The sequence below is a fragment of the Anabrus simplex genome, chromosome 8 (assembly GCF_040414725.1).
Source record: "Anabrus simplex isolate iqAnaSimp1 chromosome 8, ASM4041472v1, whole genome shotgun sequence".
Lineage (NCBI taxonomy): Eukaryota > Metazoa > Arthropoda > Insecta > Orthoptera > Tettigoniidae > Anabrus > Anabrus simplex.
The window spans coordinates 224,775,638-224,799,321 of record NC_090272.1 but is presented as its reverse complement, the minus strand read 5'-3'; the positions used below and the strand labels follow the sequence as shown (position 1 = coordinate 224,799,321).

Genomic DNA, 23,684 nt, shown 5'->3' with positions numbered 1-23,684 from the left:
CTTCTGTTTTTAAAGATGCAAAACTGCATAGTTGATAAACTTTATCGATCAGGAAGATAATGCAAATGGCCACTGAAGTGAAAAGAAAAACATGAAGGAACGATCACTCCAAGAAGGAGGAGAAAATGAATCATAACCTCGGTGGGTTGAGGCCTCAAATGCTATAATATTGCCAGACTGGAAGAATACGAATTGTGATGACCTACAATGCCCCAAGTCTCTGGAACTTATCCACAGTAAAACTACACTGAATTATTGTTGTTAGTTGAAGTGTGCTATGTCTATATCCAAAGGATGGCATTATTGCTGCAATTACAGAAATCTAACCTGTCAAGGATGGGTACACAATATAAAGATATTTTTATCGTAATATCTGCTCATATAATAATTTCAGATAGCAGACTGTCAACCCTCGCTGAGACAGAGCTACAGAGCAAGATGCATATGATGGTTGCAGCCCTGCATGGTGTAAGGGGAGCTACGGCTATGATGCAAGACGGATTCATGCAGCTGAATTCCAACGTGTCGCAGCTCAGCAATATGACCAGGTAGCCATTATAAGGAGTGGGAGCTTACAGTTCGGCTATAACTAACACATGGTTGGTAACAGTCACACAGCATGAGAAACTAGCGAAGTAGGCAAGGTAGGGCATTATAACAGGAACATAAAAGCTTCCCACCTTTTGTTAGAACTCAGTTTATGAGGAGAAGACTTTCAATTAGATAATGTTCTATAGCTCTCCAATATAATGGGGCTTTTACTAGCACACTTTTTCTTTCAACTTTCAGCCAGGTAAAAACACAGTGATGGCTGGAGAATGGGTCAGTCACATACACTGAGTAGTGAATTCCATCACCCAACACGTCACCATAAGACTTCCATAAAATTAAATGCAGTAAGAACAGTCGCAGAAACTTGTTGAAAGAATGCAAAATGTCATTCTAGGCATTCGATAAATCATTTCTCTCCCTCTCTGATTATTTCTCGCAATCATGCAGCTTCAATAATACATTTCATCCTAGGCAGGGCTCCATCTTCACAGATGTGCACGTTGCCCATTGACGTCAACTTGAAAGACCGGCCCTAAGCCTTTCTGGAGGTCTCACATCATTGCTTTTTAAGCTGAAGAAACTATCACCTGATTGGTGTATGAAAGAATACCATACATCAAATTACTTGCCTTAGTTTGGAAAGGTGTGTTTTTTTTTTGCTTTATGTCACACCGACACAGATAGGTCTTATGGCAATGACAGGATGGGAAAGGCCTAGGAAAGGGAATGAAGCAGCCGTGGCCTTAATTAAGGTACAGCCCCAGCATTTGCCTGGTGTGAAAATGGGAAATCATGGAAAACCATCTTCAGGCCTGCCGACAGTGGTATTCAAACCCACCATCTCCCGGATGCAAACTCACAGCTGCACGCTCCTAATCGCACGGCCAACTCGCCCGGTCAGAAAGGTTGTTGGTTTTAGTGAAACTGAACATATATATTAGAATAGCAAGAATGAATCAGGGGATATGTTTTAAGATATATTCTCAGAAAGTGAGAACAGGCCATTTACTAGCAGTAAAAGGGAAAGTGTAAGGGGATTACAACATGGAAAAATAATAATGAGAGCAAGCTTGAATGTGATGGTTATGATGAAGTCCAGCCTGCAACGAAAAATCTCCAGTTTGCTAATAGATCTTGATGTCTGTTTTCTCCACAGTCATTGTAGGTCATTCATTTTAACCTTAACATTCTTTAAAACAAGTGGTCTCCATTATCATACTTTGTAAATTTTTAATAGTCTCCTTTAGCAAGTAATTTTCTTATGTATCAACTGAATTTCAATTATTTACACTTCCCATAATCAAGCACTGACTATTGTGACAAAGTATGCAAATTCATATTTGTATGTCTAGTACAAAAGATTAAGAGAGTTCTAAATAAATCCGTGCATGGGTAAGAGACAAAAATAAATTACAAGTGGATATTGATTCAAAATTGAATGAAAAAAGTGTCATCCATCTAAAGGGGGAATACAAATGGTCAATTAGCAATGATGATAATTGTTGTCTAAAGGTGTCTAAGTTTCCTAAGTATTTGAACTGACCCCTTAATAGCCAAAAATAGCTAAATTTAAACAAACATATTTTGGTATTACTGTTGCTTGAGTCATAAGTCCATGGACTGGTTTGATGCAGCCCTCCATGCCACTCGCTCCTGTGCTAATCTTTTCATTTCAATTTTAATTACTACATCCTACATCTGCTGTAATCTGCTTGCCATATTCATACCTTGGTCTACCACTACTGTTCTTACTGCCTACACTTCCCTCAAAAACCAAATAAACAAGTCCTGGGTGTTTAAAGATGTGTCCTATCATTCTATCTCTTCTTCTCATCAAATTAGAAATAGATCTTGGGATCATTCCCCAAATGCCTAATAACAGTCCTGTTTCTCTGATATCGACACCATTTGTCTGTTTCCTTAGCAAACTCCATAACTGCCTTACATCAAAATCGTGGGGATCAGTGGAGTCGGTCTGGTTTATATTCAGTTTCAGAATACACATCCTTCACATCTGCTAGATCACGTATAGATAATATGTACTCATCACTGTGTCTCCGGAGAATATGACACGTTCGAATGTCGTAATGAACCCTTCCACAGGCCTGGACCTTTCATTTTCTCAGTGAATACAGCATGGAATCTGGTATGTCAGCTGGTAAGTGCAGAACTTCTTTTGATGGCTCTTCTTACGATCTTATCAGCATTTATCAAAACAAATTGTGATATTTTGATTGAATACAATCATCATCATCATCATCATCATCATCATCATCATCATCATCATATCCCAGCTGTTAAATAGGGTACAACAAAATACTAAATGTTTTTCCCAATTGTAATACACGTCTGAGATCACTTTAACCTTTCGACGAGTGCGTACAGCATATGTACAGTACGTTTGTGACCGGTAAACAAACTCTAGAAGTAAGAGTTTTTAAAAATTATAATAAACTTATTTATTACAACTCTGAGAGACTTTGAGAGACACGAAAACACATTTTGGATCGAGAAAACACTGTCATTTCAAAACTTTTTAAATATATGATACTGTTCAAAGCCAGGATGTATGCAGAGAGCGACCTCACACGTAGAACGCTCAGAGCTCGTTTATTTCCTCTTCCTGATCAGGTAGTGTGTATGTGCACATGTAACATTGCCTGAGAAGTTTACGCTTCTTTAATTCACTTTGTGGAAGTGGCCTCATAAAATGGTGACCTTCAAGGCGTAACGGATCTTGTGTCCCACCTCCAATCGGTCATGCAACATTCCTTCTGTTATTTTGAACAGTAAAGTGCCCAGAAACTCCATAGCATCACTTGTAATTTAAAAAAAACTAGTCACAGTTATATTTACAGAAACCATAAATATTTACAGTTACGAAGGGCACAAATAACTATCAAAATCGGCAGCAATCGTGACACTGGGCTGTAACCTGTAGGCTAATGGCGCGCCAAAATCTTACATAGTGAGTATACGCACTCCCGTCAGAGACCACCACCATACAGAACTAGAATTTGTACAGCGACACTATTCAAATAACTGAAAAAAGTTCCAAAAATGCTGCCAGATGTCATATTACATTAGTAAGCACTTAAGTTCTCAGTAATAGCCTAAAATGACAAATGCCATGCTCCCTCATGTAGGACCAAACGGCAAATGCTGCGCTCACTCTATTGTCTGTCTTTTGGTGCACTCATCAACAGGTTAAGTAGGACAAAGAATGCATAGAAAATTACTATGCAAGTATAATGATTTGGTATTTATTCAGATTTGTTCAAAATATAGACAGTTGCTTATTACTCCAAATTCTCCCAATCAGGTTAAACTGAAATTTAATTGTGTGTTTCAGGCACGTGGTCAAACTTAGCGACAAACTTGTGACTAAGCAACACTTGAAGACAGCTCTTCTAGATATTCAGCAGAACTCCATCCTTCCAGCAGCCCATGTAGGGAAGTCCTCTTGTGGTCCAGCTCCCACAGAGGAACGCTTGCCCTTAGACTGCAGGGGAGTGCAGCAGGAAGGATACAACCAGTCTGGAGTGTACAAGATCAAACCACCACAAGCATCACAACCATTCTTTGTCTACTGTGACATGGAGACCAAAGGTGGTGGATGGACAGTAAGATAACATTTTTATGACTACATAATTATCCGTTCTTTATGATTTAGAGGAGAGGCACAGAGATACAACTCTTGAAGTGTCTGGTTAACTGTATAAGAAATGAATTTCATTATTAGGCCCGTATTGATGGATATGACTTATTTTCTTAATGAAAGTTTTATTGATCACCTAATCAATACAATAATATTGTATTATCGACCATATAACCAATGTAATGTATTAATTAGGTGGTCAATAAAAATTTCATTAAGAAAAATATGGTTAACTGTAAGCCACGTAAGAACAACCGATGGTGTTTGTAGCGATCTTCTCTATCAATGGAATAAAGTTCCTTCTTCATAGAGTGAATATGTGGATGGAAGACAAACTATTTAGCATATCACTCACACTATTCGCATAGCTCTTGCTTTGGTGTGAAGTACAGCTCTACTGTTCTTTTTATTTTATCTCAGGATTTTCTTTAGACACTTCATTTCTTACATTAGGAAAGGGATAGGAGTGGGAAGACAGGGACTGTGGCCTTAATTAAGGTGGGGTCCCTTATGGCTATTACCTCAACTGCTTATAAGCAGTGATGGGAAGAGTACAAGAAAAAAGTAACTTACCTGAGAAATATTTTACTCAATTAAGATTACAATTACTTTAATACAGAATGCTAGTCTTAAGGAGATCAACCTTTTTTTTTTTTTTTTCATGGAGATGAAATAATACAGAAGTTTTCCAGGAAAATGTATTACTACATGTTTTTGGTTTTTATTTTAGCATAGAGACACTAAGAGGCTATAATCACTAAGGAGACTAAGGAGACAGAACCTAGAAATCAAGTGCTTAGCTTTTGCAGATGACCTTACCATCTTAACCAAAAACCAAGAAGACACTCAAAAGATGCTGGAGAGCCTCCACGAAATCGCCGAAAAAGTAGGTCCTGAAATATCTTATGAAAAGACTGAATATATGGAGTACAAGCATCAAGGCAAGAGGTATATAGAGGTAAAACATGACAAGATTAAAAGGACAGACAAATTCAAATACCTGGCAGAATGGATCCAACTCAACAGACTGGATAAAGAGGCAAACAAGGCAAAAGCCACAAAATTAAATCTGGTCTACAAGCTAACACAGAACAGGTATAACAAAGGGGCAATATCCTACAGAGCCAAAATCCAACATTATAACTCAGTAATAAAACCGGAAAAAATTGTATGCGTCAAAGTGCATTATATTAAATGAAAAAGGGGAGCTGCAAGAACTTGAGAAGAAGGAAAGGAAGATACTGAGGAAAATACTAGGACCGCAGAAGATCACAGATGGGACTTGGAAGAAAAGGAGAAATGAGGAGCTCTACAAGCACACTGAAAATATCACACACACAGTGCAGAAGCGAAGGCTGAAATTATACGGACAACTGTAAGAATGGATGACAAATGGCTGACAGAGGGATGCAGATGTTGGAATTGCACTAAAGACGATCCACAACAGAAGAGGGTTCAGAACAAGAGTCAACAGTCTAAAACCACTTGAAGAGAAACCACTAAAACGGAAGCCCAAACGGATCATTTCCGAAAAGGGGAGAAAGATAAGAAGTGAAAGAATGAAGAGGTTTTGGGAAGAGAAAAGAAGAAAGGCCAAGAAACCTTAAGTTCTATGCTGTCCATAGATGGCTGAATTTGGAGGGGGGGGGGGGGGGGGGGGGAATCTATGGCCTCAGCTACCGTGTGTAGACAGTTCAATTCAACATCATTTAGGCTGCCTGTGGATCATCTTGTTTCAGTAAAAGCGCAGGAATGGTTTCAATATTGCACAGTGAGAAAGGAAAGAGCTAACAGAAGGTCCCTGAAAACACGCAACAAATTCAAAATTACTCCTGTGCAAAACCACGACCGGTCACTAGTGAAGACTAAATACCATCTGTCTTAAACCATCTCTGGAGTCCTACTCTCCTACAAGGTACACTGTACTGAGGTGGGCCACAAACAATCCATTTGAGTTTTTCTTATGGACAGGTAGGAGATTATTTATTTCAACTTGCACTTTCAGCTGAATAAAGACAATCCTACATAAAGGAGGGCTAAGAGACTAGAAAAGAAGGTGAAGATTAGGCAATCTGCAGTATAGTTACTAGAAACAAAGTCAAAGAAAAACCAACAGGATCACCTCTTCGTCAACTTATGAGTCATATACACTCATGTTCACAAAAACCAGAACACCTTGAAAGACTAGAGATAGGTAGTTCACATTCACAGAACATGTGCAGTAGTATGTTCTGAAGAAATGATTAATATTTGAACCATGTCGGTCCTCAGGTTCAAGGTCCACATCGATATCTTGGCGCATCACCTCCGACTGATAAATGTGCCTGCGGCTCTTGTTGTTGCTATAAACCGGAGGTAATGGATCACTGTGACTTGAGCAGACGTGCAGGATGCGTCGCAGATGCATGTGAGACAAATGAGTGAGTTTAAAAGAGGGTGCATTACTGGCATGAGAGAAAGTGATACATCCATCCGGGAAATTGCTGATCGTGTGGAATGAAGTGTGTCGGCAGTGCAACGGGCACAGAACACGACGAGATGGGTCTGGTTGTACCACCCAGACCACCCCCTGAGAACAACACCTCATCCGAATGGCACTGCAGGACAGATCTGCGTCCTCCATGGCTCTGGCGCCACAGTGGAACAGTGTAACACATCGTACACTATCAGGAGTGACAGTCAGTCGCCGTTTATTACGGTATGGATTACCAGCATGTCGTCCACTTCTCCGCCTACCTTTGACTAATGTGCATAAACATGCTAGACTGCAATGGTCTATAGAACAATGTCACTGTCAACAGGAATGGCAGCAGATAGTGTTTTCGGACGAATCCAGGTTCTGTTTGTTTGAAAATTACGGCTAAGAAACTAGAAGACTTGTTTTCCTCATGTGACTTGACTACCTTTCTCTCTGACCCTACCAACCATGTACATACTACCAACAACATTTCCCACACCTTAACAGATTTCAAAGTGACTAACAACCCTCAGAAAGTGGTAACCAACGGACAAATGTCAGTACCGGCCGTGTCCACCCACGATCTTATATTTCTTGCCTACTCACTTTGCGTTCCAAAATATAACCTAGGTATATAATGTGCAGGAATATGAAAGATATTGACATGTATGAATTAAGACACGATGCCTACAATCTTCCGTGGAAAAGCATTTTAAATCTGACAGACATTGATGCAAAAAAAAAATTTTCTAGTGGTTTTACGTTGCACCGACACAGATAGGCCTTAAGGCGACGATGGGATAGGAAAGGCCTAGGAGTTGGAAGGAAGCAGCCGTGGCCTTAATTAAGGTACAGCCCCAGCATTTGCCTGCTGTGAAAATGCAAAACCACGGAAAACCATCTTCAGGGCTGCCGACAGTGGGATTCGAACCCACTATCTCCCAGATGCAAGCTCACAGCTGTGCGCCGCTAACCGCATGGCCAACTTGCCCGGTAGATGCAAAAATAAACACATTTAATTCGTTAATACACAATCTATACAACAAATATGCACCGAAAAGACAGATCAGAATATCACGCAAACCTAATCCATGGCTAACCTCTGCAGTTAAAAATATGTCGTCTCAACATGATGCTCTTTACCAACATTACAAACGTACTCAGGACCCAAATGACTATGAACAGTATAGAATAATTAGGAATAAAACTAAACAAATCATCCGTAATCTTCAATTTAAATATGTTCGTGAATCAGTAAGTAACCTAAATATGGCTAGTGGCTGGAGGCATCTCCAAGCCATGGGCATAGGAAAAACACATGAACAGCTTCAGGTACCTGATATTCCTCTTGATGATTTAAATGAGTATTTCACAGAAGAGATAGCTCAGTGTAATTCGCTTAACACACCCCATGTAAATAACATCCCAGCACCTGTCCCACACAATCGCCCCTGCTTTGCCTTTCGTATTGTCAGCACTAATGAAGTTAAGAAAGCCTTGTATTCTACTAAATCCAAAGTGGTGTCGATGAAATTCCTGTTACTTTCATACATTCTTATTACTTTCATACATAATATTATTACCAACAATTTGGAAGTATGCCAATGTAATTCCACTTCCTAAAAACCCAGGTTCGAAACTCCTATCTGATTACCATCCCATTCGATTCTACCTGCTCTTTCCAAAGCATTAGAACGGTTGGTACATGCACAAATACTGGAATACCTTCAGACTCATTCTCTTCTTGACCTGCTTCAATCTGACTTCAAGAAGGGACATAGCACAGCAACTGCCTGACTCAAAGTGACTGAGGACATCAGACAAGCAATGGACGATAGACAAGTGACAATAATCACACTTGACTTCAGCAGTGCTTTTGACACGATAAAAATCCAGACATTACTGATGAAGCTCAAATCGTTTTTTGGTAATGTTGCTTTAAAAATTTTCACCGCATATCATACAGATCGTATGCAATGTGTTATAGTACAAGATACTGCTTCCCAGTGGCGACTCCGGAAGGCAGGAACCCTCCAAGGTCCTGTTCTTGGTCCCCTTTTCTTTGTCCTCTATATTAATGACATCTCTTCTAAAATATATTATAATAGATATCACCTATTTCCCAACAACCTCCAAATTTAATAGCACGTTAATGTAAATGATGTATCAAATGCAAGAAGAGATATTAACTCCGACCTTCAGCAAATCAGTGTGTACGCCAGTGAAAACTCTCTCCTCCTCAATCCCCCAAAAACTCAAACAATCATTGTAGGTTCTCAGAAATTATTAAACATCATGCATAAAAATTATGCTATTCCTCCGATGACATTAAATGCCACCGTAATCCCGTTCAGTAAGGAAGTGAAGAACCTAGGTATTACCCTGACTGACAAACTCTTGACTAGTCTGCACACGTAAGAAATACATGTAGAAAGATGTACGTGGCGCTACACCCTCTGAAACGACATAAGGATATTTTGCCACAAGACGTAAAGATAAAACTACTCCAAACTTTGATACTACTAGTACTTGACTACTGCGATGTTGTTCTTGTTGATGCGACCCGTGAACGAACTATGAAACTTCAATGAGCATTGAATTCTGGTCTTCGATTTGTTTTTAACTTGTGTTACAATGCTCACATAACCCCTTACTACATGTTTCTTTCCTGGCTGAAACCCGAGAGGCGACAGAAATTCCACGTACTTGCGTTGATTTATCCAACTCAGAAGGAAAATCTACCTGAATACATCTCTTCAAAATTCCATTTATTATCCTCATTCCATAATTGTAACACAAGATCTGGCACTTCCCTCGCTATTCCCGTCAACCACTCTCCAATATATAACAGATCCTTTGTTGTGGCTGGGTCATGACTTTGGAATTCCCTCCCAGCTGCTGTCAGGAACTCAAACTCAATATAAGAGTTTAAGACTGCATGTAGAAATTACCTGTTGAATACCGCTGATTGTTTCATGTGTATGATGACGTTTGATAGGCTGTTGTGGTTGTTGTTGTTGTTGTTATTATTATTAGAGTATAATGTACATAATATTTAGCTTCTTACTCATGTACATAGATCACCTTTATGGTCTTACTTATATTTCCATTTACTTATTGTGTTATCTTTTATTATTATTATTATTATTATTATTATTATTATTATTATTATTATTATTATTATTATTATTATTATTATTATTATTATTGTGTAATGTACATAATATTTAGCTTCTTACTCATGTACACAGATCACCTTTATGGTCTTACTTATATTCCCATTTACTTATTGTGTTCTCTTTATGCATTGCTTATTTTTTCAGTTTGTATCTTACTTTTTCATTGTGACTATCTCTTTCTTTTTACCTTTACGCTCCAAATTTATTATTTTATTTTATTTGTTGAACTCTGCTTTCTTTCTTCATTTTATGTTGTCCAAATCTGTAATTTTTAACTTATCTTTGATTTTATAACAGAATAGTACATTTCTTTTTTATATCTATTATCTGTAAATTAATGATGTGGTTAAGTGTAAGAGAGGGCCATGAGCCCTAACTTCGCCACTGATAAATAAATAAATAAATAAATAAATAAATAAATAAATAAATAAATAAATAAATAAATAAATAAATAAATAAATAAATAAATAAATAAATAAATAAATAAATAAATAAATAAATAAATAAATAAATAAATAAATAAATAAATAAATAAATAAATAAATAAATAAATAAAATAAATAAATAAATAAATAAATAAATAAATAAATAAATAAATAAATAAATAAATAAATAAATAAATAAATAAATAAATAAATAAATAAATAAATAAATAAATAAATAAATAAAATAAATAAATAAATAAATAAATAAATAAATAAATAAATAAATAAATAATTAATTAATTAATTAATTTTGGTTCGCCACAGACAGGGGAGAGGCATCTCACCGACTGCATTCGCGCAAAACATACAGCACCAACTCAAGGCCTTATGGTGTGGGGTGCTATTGGGTACAACCACAAATCACAGTTGGTGCATGTCCAGGGCACTGTGACCAGTCTGACCTACGTGAATGACATCCTGCGACCCGCACCCATACCCTTTCTGCACAATACCCCAGACGCCATATTTCAGCGGGACAATGTGCGACCACATGTTGCTGCACAAACACGTGCCTTCTCGTTGTCACAGGATATCAGACGGTTGCCCTGCCCCGCCCGATCACCGGACTTGTCGCCAATCGAAAATGTGTGACATATGGTGAAACAATGGATGCAGCGCTGTGACCCAATCCCAACCACCAAAGATGAACTGTGGAACCAGGTGAATGCAGCATGAATGGTTGTACCCCAGGATGCCATTCGCGCCTTATACGCGTCAATGCCATCACGCATGGAACAAGTTATCAGTGCCCATGGAGGACCCAATGCCTACTAGGCAACAGGACACATGTTGAACCTAGGTGACTGAAATGCTAATCGTTTCTTCAGAACATACTAAAGAACATGTCCTGTGAATATGAACTTCCTATCTCTAGTCTTTCAAGGTGTTCTGTTTTTTATGAACATGAGAGTATATTTGAAGACTTCAGGTAGGAAACATTTGTTTAGAAAAAGAATCAGGCACTTTGCTTGAATAAGAGGCTCATTTGTTCACAAACAGAATGGAGTAAGGATCTCCAGCTTATAGCAGTTATTTTTAGGATTACTGGTAATATTCTGTATCTCAACAAACATGTTTCAGAATTTAACCGTTTCATTTCAGATATTACAGAACCGCTATGAAGGCACTGTTGATTTCTACCGTGGATGGGAGGACTATAAAAGAGGTTTTGGTAATCTTGGAGGAGAATTCTGGCTGGGACTTGAGAAACTATACCTCTTGACCAACCACAAGGTAAGATGAGAGTTATAAGGACAATATTTTATTTCCAGGTATGATGAGAAATATGAGCACATTTCTTTGTTTCAGATCAATGAGCTGCTGATAGAGCTGCAGGACTTCTCTACCGATACCTCCTATGCTTATTATTCAGCATTTGCTATTGGGACAGAGGCTGAGGGATATCCTATACAGCTGCTGGCAGGTTATGATGGAGATGCTGGTAAGGTTTATAATGACCAATCTCTAGAGTAGACTGATAGCTTAGCTTACAAATAACGTAGAGTGGGCTCAGATAATTGCTCCCCAGCAGCAGTAACACATTCATCGATCTTGTTAACTCATATTACATATTGAAGGCAAATACGCCCTTCAGTATCTACAGCCAGGACTCTGAGTGGGACAAGGAAATAAGATAGAAATACATGGACCTGATCAATGAAACGTTTCAAGGATCATGAGATAAGTATAGGATATTAAAACAAATTTTTTCAGATGGAAATTAGCATTGGAAGTACAAGAGAATGTCTTGAAACAACAGTGAATTAAGATGGAGAAATACAACCTTCATAGAGAACGATATAAAACAGCACGCATGCCAAGCATTCTGGAATAGGCAAAAATAGAGACTGATTCAGAAGTAAACTAGAATGACACAAAGAAATATGTAAATTGATCTACTACGCATGTGTTTTTCATATACTTGTATAATAAATTCTCTACTTTATAGTTATAAAGCTTGATTTATTGCTAGAGCTTAATAAAATATGTGTAAAAAATGAAAATTTTACACCGGAGGAAAAAATGTCAGACAGTGCAGCAGCATTATAGGAAGGAACCTGGACTAGTACACAGTTGAGGAGCAGCAATGATATTTGAGGCAGAAACTTGGCAGTAAATAAGGAGATGGAAGGAGAAAACTGGACATGACAGAAATGCGAAGACATAGTGCACAAGTGATTAGGAGAAGATTTAATGTGGTGCAAGTTTCTGAGAAAGTCAGAGAAGCTGGGTTCAGATGGTATAGCCTCAATAAGAGAAGAGATCCAAATAACTTGGGGAATAAGATGGTTGAAGTGCTTCCACCATGGAAAAGGAGTCAAGGACAACCCAGCAGGTGCTGGATAGAGATCCAAAGACAACTCAGAAGGTGATGGATGAACTGCATTCAAGAAAGCATGAAACAGCGGCAGCTTGCAGAGGAAATAGTTCAGGACAGTACAACATAGAGGACAAATATCCGCATCAGGGACCCCACATAAGTGGGACTATTCATGTTGAAGAAGAAGATGACGACGATGATGATGAACACAGTCCAAGAGGGACTTCAGCATATTTTGGAAGTAATTTTATCTCATCATTAAACCAAATCCTGTTTGCTTCCTGTTGGATTAATCGTACACCATTTTGGAAGTAAATAAAAAATATCAGGGCTAACTGCAGGGAAGCAACTCAATTTTTTTTTTTTTTTTTTAACAATTTGCTTTATTCACTACTAAGTATTTATTTATTTTCCACCTAGTCGATACAATGATTGCCTAAGGCAACTTAATGGTTAAAAGTGGTACATGTTTCGTATATTTTCAACATCTTCAGCCACATAACACTGTTTAGATGAAAAACACATCAATTGACAAAATAATGCTTTAGAGGAAGTGTCCTTAAAATTAACGTAAGATTGACAAACTCTTGAGTTTTTTGTTTGTTTTAATGTTGTCAATTTTATGTTAATTTTACGGACACTTCCTCTAAAGCATTATTTTGTCAATTCATGTATTTTTCATCTAAACAGTGTTATGTGGCTGAAGATGTTTATAATATACGAAACATGTAACACTTTTAACCATTAAGTTGCCTTAGGCAATCATTGTATCGACTAGGTGGAAAATAAATAAATACTTAGTAGTGAATCTATTGAAGTGCGATACGGACCATGAAGCTGATTTTATGTAATTTGCTTCATATCGCACTGACTCAGATAGGTATCATGGCAACAATGGAATAGGAAAGAGCTAGGAGTGGGAAGGAAGCGGCCATGGCCTTAATTTAGGTATAGCCCCGGCATTTGCCTGGTATGAAAATGGGAAACTATGGAAAACCATATTCAGGGTAGCCGACAGTGGGTTCAAACCCACTCTCCCGAATACAAGCTGATATCTACATGACCCAAACCGTGGGCCACTTGCTTGGTAAAACCATCTTAAGTAATTTTTAAAATAATCTTAGAAATGGAAAAAGCAATGGAACTTTAAGTTTTATGTGACTGTTGATTTTGTGATGCTGAGCAATGGGTACATCAGTTTTACATGGAATCTGAACAAGGATATGATTTTGTTTACAAATGGAAACATGATGAACAGAATTTTTCACAAGTTACAAGTTTCTAGAAGAGATCGAAAATATAAAAGAACTGAAGAAGGAAATGAATGATGTCCATAGAAGCCTTCTTAGAAACATATCAAAACTGAGCATAATTTAGAGGACATAGTATGTGATAAGAGAAAGAACCATTTGGAAGATGGTGAATTCGAACCCCACTATCGGCAACCCAGAAGAGGGTTTTCCATCACTTCCCATTTTGATAACAGGAAAATTCTGCACCTGTACCTTGATGATGATGATGATGATGATGATGATGATGATGATGATGATGATGATGATGATGATGATGATGATGATGATTGTTGCTTAAGGGGCCTAACATCTAAGTCATCGGCCCCTAATGGTACGAAATGAAATGAAATGTGATGACAAATTAAAAATCCGAATTCTTCCACTGACCAGAATTCAAAATGTGAGAACGAAGAATGAATGGATGGATATGAATTTAAAACAATGTGGATCCAACCCGCAATGCCTCACATTCACAGAAACTGACGTAAAACAATACTATTACAAACCAAGGGATTGCTTCTATAGCACCAGACTGAATCGATGATGCTTATAGTCTAAAGGGGTACAAATTCCAAGTCATCCATTCCTCATAATGGTACTTGTCACTAGGAAAGTAGAATCATGGTATTTGTCATGTTGCGGTACTAATCAAAAGTAGCGTAGACTCGCGGTATTCCCCACATCATGGTATTACTCACACGTAATGAAATTTGCACGTGTAGTACAGACCTACGGTGTTCATCACGTAAGTGTACTAACCACAGGATCCCGCACTATCCCGTGGCGTTCCTCATATAGTGGGTACTAATCATAAGCAAGCCAGAACCATGGTGTCGCTGAGCCATGGTGTCGCTCATATAGTGGTACTAATCACAGGTACTGTAAAAGCCAGCATTGCACTCTTTTGTTACTATTCACAAACCTATTTTGTACCTAACATAGTGGTACTATGCGCAAGTAAAAGCAACCCATGGTGTTCCCCGCGTGGTGGTACTAATTACAAGTAGTCGCATGGTTCTAATTCGATCATCCCTTGGTCGCCCCTTTTAGTTACCTCTTACAACAGGCAGGGGATACCGTGGGTGTATTCTTCGTCTGTGGCTCTCACCCACAGGGGTTGTGTGTTTGGTCTGTGAGAGGTATTTTATTTCCCTCAAGTTCGCCGGCAAGCAGGTTAGGAGCCCCCTATCCGCCACCTGGGATGCGCCATGTGGGAGTATCACCTCTCCCCACTGCTACGCTAGCTTAGTAGGTTCGTGGCACCTGTACCTTAATTAAGGCCATGGTCACTTCCTTTCCATAGTCCTGTCCTCTATTATATTAGCCATAAGACTTGTCTAAGTCAGTACAACATAAAATCAATAACAAAGAAAGAATTAACAGTAAGATTCATGCATGTCAAAGTAGACAATTTTAATGAAATTAGTGTTTTACAGCAATACAACCAGCAATGGTGGCATGCAGAGCAAATACAGAAGATCTAGAGAAGGCACATGATTCAGTGCAAAGGGACAGATGTTCCTGACTGTAATGTTGAAATAACCTTGGAAATAACATACTGCAGACATTATCACTGACCAACCCCAGTTGCCTAGGTGTGGTGTACGAGCCCCTTCCATCTCTGCCTGTCCATGGACCATTCTTGTTTCACAAACATCTCTCAATCTTGTATTCTCTCTCTTGTACATCCTTCTTTGCTAAATCAGTTTGTTTTTCTCTGATCTTTTTCCCTTTATTTCTCTTATATAGCCTTGGAGTCCTGTTGGCACTCATTCGTTTTACATGGCCAAACCACTTCAGTGTTGCCTTCTGGATTCTTTATAGTAGAGCATTTCATTCTCCCACCTCTTCTTGGATTTTGCTGTTGTTCCTAATTATTTCTCAGTCTCTTGAAAAGACACACGATTATGCCCTTCTTCCAGTTTTCTGGGATGACATTTCTTGTCATATTCTGTTATGTTGTATGTTCAGTCTTCAGCCCTAAGGCTGGTTGGATCCTCAACAGCTCTGCCATCAGCTGTCATAGATGGCCTAGGCATCACTGAAGAGGCAGACATCACTAAAGAGGCATACTAGGGAAATGAGGACTGAGGTAGTTTCCCGTTGCTTTCCTTGTACTCTGTTAGGGAGTCCTTTTAACCACTATTATTGTTGTTGGAGTTCTCGCTACTCATAATATGTCTACACTCAACTCATCTGCTCCAACTCCTTTCCCTTCCCTCTTACTTTAGTTTTTTTCCATCTCTAGTTCCAGAAAATGAGTAATGTGTTTAAAAGCCACAATCTAACTTTCGGGATTAAAATCAGACTTCTGCACTGTTATGTATTTTCTGTTCTTTTATATGGTGTAGAAACATGGACCTTAAATAAAAACACACAGAAGAAGCTGGAAGCCTTTGAAACATGGCTTTATAGGCGGATCCTAAGAATATCTTGGACCCAGAGAATGACAAACGTGGAAGTAATGAGAAGGATGAACACAACACCTCAGTTGATCAAGATAGTGAAATGCCGAAAGCGGCAGTATCTGGGACATATAATCCGCGACACAGATAGATACAACCTACTCCAAAAAATACTCCAGGGCAAAATCAACAGCAAAAGAGGTCCTGGAAGAAGACAAATATCTTGGCTTGACAATCTTACAGGCTGGTGCAATATGTCATCAGTTGAACTGTTCCGCGCTGCCACAAACAAGATGAAAATAGCCATCATGATCGCCAACATCCGAAATGGATAGGCACCAAGAGAAGAAGAAGAAGTCATGTAATAGTTTTTTTTTGGCTCTTTTCTACCATTTGGAAAGAAGTATAATGGGAAATGCAGATAATCATAGGTAGAGTGAAAAATCAGGGTGTAGTTAATATCAATGGTAGAATAAGTTTTTTCTTCAAAGTATCGAAAGGGGTAGTAATTTTTCATCATTACTGTACATTTTATATACAAACATGTATGCATGCATTCTGTAAATACATACATACATACATACATACATACATACATACATACATACATACATACATACATACATACATACACACACAGAATATCTATTGAATGGAATGTATTAAACATTTTGAATGTATTAAACATTTTGAAACGTAAAAAAAAAAAAAAGAAAAAAAAAGAAAAAGGAACTGGACATTACGTATAGCAGAACAAACTAGAAGAATTGGACTGTTGGAAGACTGCAGAAGCTTGAGGATAGTGGATATAAGACTCAGTGTATGATCAATTTAAGGTAACAGTTGTTTCAAAAGGTGCTTAGGACATACCTTATGGTACTGGTATTTTTTAAATACATAAACAGTATCAGAATTATATTGAGATGTAACAGATTAGACCACTGCAAACCCTTATTTAAGAGATTATGGATACTCCCAGCACCAAGCATATTACTGTACAATAAGGTTAAGAATATTGGTTCAATTATTACATATACTGTGGTAATGGTAAAATAATGGTAGAGTAAGATTTTATAGCCAGCTACTCAACACTGAGTGTTGAAGGGTTGGAAATAACTTGATACCCAAAGAGAGACAACAGCATTGGGTGGAGGAAATGTCTCTAAAACCCATCAGGTAACCTCTGTACCCCAGGTTAGAGGGAGGGAGGGAATGCTACAAGGGCATCCGGTTCCATCAGTTGATTGGCCACAGCACTAAAAATCTCCTGCTCAGTAACTGCTTTCACAGCACTGAAGAATACATTATGAAATGCTGGTAATGATGCTATTATTAACTTGCTCTGAAATCTTTTCAGGTGACATGCTTGAAGGTTGGTTTTTTTTTTTTTTTTGCTAGGGGCTTTACGTCGCACCGACACAGATAGGTCTTATGGCGACGATGGGATGGGTAAGGCCTAGGAGTTTGAAGGAAGCGGCCGTGGCCTTAATTAAGGTACAGCCCCAGCATTTGCCTGGTGTGAAAATGGGAAACCACGGAAAACCATTTTCAGGGCTGCCGATAGTGGGATTCGAACCTACTATCTCCCGGATGCAAGCTCACAGCCGCGCGCCTCTACGCGCACGGCCAACTCGCCCGGTGCTTGAAGGTTGTAAGCCATTTTCTTGTGGAATTACACAATATTTTCTAAACATCTGTAACACCTACACATTCACAGATCACAACAAGAAAAATCACAGACATAGCATAATTATGGACCACATGAGAAAAAAAAATAGCTTAAGGTTCTCTTATCTACGAGGTTGAGCAAAAATAATTGAAAAGTTAAAAAATATTATGTAGACTAGTAGAAAAAATAATTTTCGAAAAAAAAAAAATACTTAAACCATCCTACTTGGAGTCACATATGCATTTACATTCTAAAGACAACATCACATCTCTACCTGACTTAATCCCTTTCCGTGCACTAATTTTAGATTTACTGAAAAAATTTATCTTACTGGTATGCATGAAAGCTGTTGGCAATTTTTTGATGAAGGTACACAATATTGCTAAAGAGAATTGTAATTTTCATACTCTGGGAAGTATTATGATGAGAAAAATGATGAACAATGTATAAATATAAGACCTTCCTCAATACTTGATTCAGGAATAAAATCCTTATCATCACTGTTATAGTTGTCTAAACACTAGACAATAACACACTTATTTAGCTGGGATGACGACACAGCCATAATGCAAAAACCTGCCCACTAAGATTTTATTTACCTGCAATACACTATGACACAGTTAGTTTAAAATAAACATAGAACAGAAAAAGCTTCAAAAGACATTGCTACAATTATAATAATGACCTGTCAGGCCCCACGGTGTAGGGGGAAACGCATCCGCCTGTCACCCGGCGGCCCGGGGTTCGATTCCCGGTCGGGTCAGGGGTTTTTAATTGTAAATGATTAATATTCCTGGCCTGGGGACTGGGTGTTTGTATTTTCCTTAATGTTCCTTTGCTCACATTCAACACTCTACACTTCCGCAATTCCAATTACATGCAGGTTCATATCATATGGTGCAAGTAGGGGCAAAAGATCTCTATAGGTTGATACCCCAAACAAACAGCATTTAAAAATAATAATAATAATGACCTAACTATTTCGTATGAATAAACCCAAAAACAAAAACAGCACCAAAAATCACCACTATATCACAACTCCATCTGCACTGGTTGTTTACTTATTTTTACTACCTCCTTTACAGATTTTTGCTCTGTCTCTTGTACATGAATACATGCTCTTTTAATGTTTAACAACATTTGTTTATTTACAAAGTGTTCATTACTTTAACAGAATATTACATGTTAGATTATTGTTAGTGTTAAGAAGTCACTTGACAATTTGTATACTGTCTGTATATGTCCTAATATTTAATTGTACAGTCTGTGAAAGCTAAAAATATAAGTGAAAGAATGAACATTTTGGTCAGCAGCTCTGTGTACTTAATGCAATTTTAAGCTATTTCAGTAACTAGCATAGCTAAAAAAGGAAAAAAAAATGACTTGTGTGCAGAGGTCGTGATTACATTATTTACAATTAATGAAAATTAAATTTATATCTTGGAGATATGTAATTATGTAAGTATATTTTTCTTAAATAAATTGAATTTCAGTACTCATCCTTTGTAGCTGTACTATAACTGTATTCAATGAACTAAGCAGATAATGGTATCATAAATGTACAGGAACTTAACACCTATAACTCATTAAAACTCTTGCAGGAGATTCCTTGATCTACCATGCAGGAATGAAGTTCTCGACTTACGATATAGATAATGACAGTTGGCAGGATGGGAGCTGTGCAGAGTCACACACAGGGGCATGGTGGTACAACGGCTGTGACACCAGGTAAATCAACCTCATGAGGTCAAAAAACTTCTCAAATTTAAAAGTATCCATGTACTGTTTGATACTTTTAACAGATCACTAAAGAAATTATCTCTGAATACTGGTTGAAAATTTTAACATAAAAGCCTATTTTTGTGGTATTTAACATAGGATGTAAGAAAAATTATTCTTGTTTATACAGTACCCTAGGAAATCTTGGATGTCTTCTTCGCAATCTATAGTGGGTACAATTAAAATTAAATTGATACAGACCAAGACAAGTTCCCTGAGCTTTCCATTATGTTGCAGTAACTCCAATGTCTTTTTTTTTTCCTTCAGTGATTTAACGCTGCACTAACACACCAGTTCGTAATATATTCTACAATATAGACTTTCTTAGCAACTCTCCAAGAGCATGTATATACAACAAGCAACAAATATTCACAAAACGAATTTCATCCAGTAATTAGACCTTCAACTTAACATTGTTCAACAACAAGTATGCATCATCTCCATAAATCTAGTCAACCGATAATAATTTAAAGATTTTTAATACTCATGTACATATCCACAATGTTCATTGTGCTATTAATTCAATTAGATTTTAACAGTGTTTTTAACGTGCCACATTTAAGGGCAAGAATTGTGAATATCTTTGTAGATTTTAATTTTCAGTTGAAAATGGCCTAATTAGGTCGAAGCATGTCCTACAAAATATATGTATTTAACATGATTAGTGACGATGTATAATATGTACAACTCAAAGCATCATGTTTCATAAGGAATAAAATCATTTTACGTTAAAAGTCAATAGAGAATGAAGTTTATAAGTTGCAACAGCCAAGGTTTACAGCAACGCAAGGATGGGAAAGGGCTCGGAATGTAAAGGTAGCAGCGGTGGCCTTAATTGCTTGGTGTGAAAATGGGAAGCTATGGAAAACCATCTTCAGCGCTGCCAATGGTGGGATTCAATCCCACTAACTCCAAAATGCAATCTTTATATATCCTTTCTTGAAAATAGGTATCACTATTTTTATTCCCTTTTGATAATCCTCTTTTCTCTTGCCGTACACTCTTGGTCAGTACATTTGTTTACTGCAATTATAATAACCCAGCAATCAACTGATACCCCAGACAACATGCTATATTCTCCAAAGAAATACAAAGGAGTTGGACACTTCCAACGCAATTAAGTATGTCATGTCCTCATCAGCTCTAATACGACTCACGACTTCAATGCTGAAATAGATTCATGTTAGCAAAAACTATATCTATTTGGTGAGCAGTCCAATTCAGAGCTTGTAAGTGTCCAGTAGTTGAGACCCTTATTTCATAAGGGGAAAGTGTAATCCCGTTCAAGGAACAAGTAACGACCAACACATGGGCGACAAATCCTGAGAGATAATCTAGCAGTGAATGGAGGGATTCACTTAAGATCGCTGCTCATGCCTAAGCATTACCAGGCGGGCCCCAAGGTGGTATCTATTGTTGCCATTGTCACAGAGAGATAGGAACCCTTGCACATTCCTTAGGTGCCTGCAAATACGCAAAGCCCTTAGAAATACCCACCATCACTGTATTTGAACTACGATTGCTGATGCCACGGGCGAACATCAACATGAAGAATATGAGGAAGTACACGGACTTGCCTTTAACGGATGCTCTAAGTGGATGGATAAGATAACCATTCCACCATGCTTGATTTATTAAAAGTGAGGCTTCTGAAACCCAACCAGTGGATGCTCATTTTTTTTAAGTGTAACCTCTACAAATCCAAACTTTCATACTTATGACTAGGGACCTGAAAAAAAAAATCGCATTTGCAATAAATGCAAAATTTTGAATTTTGTACTGAATCCAAGCCTATGGTAATTCTAATGTGGAAAAAAATCATTTTTACGCAAAAATAGAAGTGCGACAAAATGCAAATTGTGACCCAAAATGCAATATTAGTATGAATATGCGATTTTGGTGCAAATTTTGTAAAAATGTGCTATTTTACTGGCAAAAACAACATATTTCAGCAAAATAGTCAGAAATACTCAAAATATGATGCAAAAATCTTTCGACCGTTCCAATCGATGAAGAAAAGTAGCCGATTGATTGCTGCTTGTTGACTTTAATCGATATTTACAATGGGACGACCATGGGGAATAAGATCTGTATCGATTATTATCGAAATGTAAATAGAGTGTCATGGAAATAATGAGATAAGACGCAGCATTGTTTTCCTGTTGTTCAAAACTGAAACTAGTGAAGAGTAGAAAGTTGAGCTATCGTTTAGGTTATGGGGCGCACGACAAAAACTGCACGCGAAAAGGCTCAGCAATATGCAAAGGATGGTTTATATGCCACAGATTCAGCGACAGTGTTTTGCAAGTATTGTAATTGGCGAGTTGGGTGGGAAAAAAAGATAGCATTGAGAAACATTTTAAATCTGAAAAACACGTGGGTAAGCGACGCGATAAAGAAAGTTCAACCCCTGCTGCTAGTACGTCTCAAAGAAAGCAATCTTCTGTGCTTACACAGTTAGATAGTTGTAAACAACGAAAAATTTCCCGAGATAACTTCTCGAAACGCACAGCTGAAGTATTTGCCAAAGCAAATATACCTCTGGAAAAGCTGGATAACAAAGAGCTAAGAGCCTGGATTACAGAGGTTTCAAATGAAGAGCTGCCATGTGTGAGAACGCTACGTGAAGTATATATACTGGGTAAGTTTTGATTTCATTGATCGGGTACGGTTTAGGTATAATAACATTGAAACCAAGCGCAAAATTGAAGGATACCAAATTTGAGTGCAATTTTCATATCAAACTATCTTACTCGTACCCAATCGATCCAGCAATTTTAAATTATATTGTTATAATTTGAGGTCTTTCTTCCTTTCTGCATCTGACCACCAGAAAAGAACAGCAGAGGCTCTAGTGGAGAAGAACATCAACATACTCTGTGATGAAACTACAGATAGAATGGGCTGTTGTGTTTTTATCATCATATTCCAAGTCCCAGCTGGATCGAAAAGAGAACTGCACGTTTCTGTGAACTATCTTGATGCAGGAAATGCTACAAACTGCTCTCGTGCTGTTTTAGAAGCTATGCGCAGTTATAGTGTACCATATGATCCAGTTAAAGTGTTTGTTAGTGACAGTGCCCCGTACATGACCTGGTGTTATGAAACATTAAGTGTGGTCATAGGGGATCATTTAATGCATGTACAGATAGGTCTTATGGCAGCGATGGGGCAGGAAAGCCCTAGGAATGGGAAGGAAGCAGCTGTAGCCTTAATTAAGGTACAGCCCCAGCATTTGCCTGGTGTGAAAATGGGGAAACCATCTTCAGGGCTGCCGACAGTGGGGTTCGAACTCACTATCTCCCAGATGCGAGCTCACAGATGCGCACTCCTAACCGCATGACCAACTCACCCGGTGCTTACTTTACTGATGTTGTTGCATTTTTCAAGAGGTCTGACATGAAGGACATCAACAACTGTGGTATTAAGTACCTGACTGATCTGAGTGACAGAGAAGTGAATAGGCTTCACTCCCACATGGTTTTTGTCACAGATCATGCAGCAGGATTGGTTGACCTCCTTACTGAACCTGAAGGGTCTCTGTATCCTACCTCTCATCTCCTTTACCCCAAGCTGCATAACCTTGACGCCAGTTTACCTTCATTTGTGAGGGGAATTTTTCTGCGGCAACTAATGATGCTTTGATTAAGCTCACTCCTCTACAGCAGGCTGCACGTAGAGACACATTTGTCAAAGCTGCTCATTCTTCACAGTGCAAGCTAGCCACATTGAAAGCTAAAGACCCCAACAATAAGCATTTTGTGTCAATTTCTCAAGCTTTGTATCCAAAAAATATAATTTTAAATAACACTGATAAATTAGATGAGCTTGAGAAATTGTTTGGAGTAACAGATTTCACGAAACGATACCTGGTCTGGTTACTGTTC

At 38.0% G+C, this 23,684-nt stretch overlaps 2 protein-coding genes across 3 annotated transcripts in view; one reads left to right on the top strand and one right to left on the bottom strand.

Moving 5' to 3' along the window:
* Mekk1 (mitogen-activated protein kinase kinase kinase 4) overlaps positions 1-23,684 on the bottom strand; it is a 258,470-nt gene that overhangs the window by 37,352 nt on the left and 197,434 nt on the right. The gene's annotated exons all lie outside the window — the stretch shown is intronic.
* The window catches only part of LOC136878733 (fibrinogen-like protein 1), a 44,574-nt gene that overhangs the window by 15,943 nt on the left and 4,947 nt on the right, over positions 1-23,684 (top strand). The window contains exons 5-9 of the mRNA XM_067152182.2: positions 395-548; positions 3,905-4,175; positions 11,434-11,565; positions 11,641-11,773; positions 19,620-19,746. Of these exons, the coding sequence (XP_067008283.2) occupies positions 395-548; positions 3,905-4,175; positions 11,434-11,565; positions 11,641-11,773; positions 19,620-19,746 (817 nt within the window). The remainder of the gene's footprint in view (positions 1-394; positions 549-3,904; positions 4,176-11,433; positions 11,566-11,640; positions 11,774-19,619; positions 19,747-23,684) is intronic.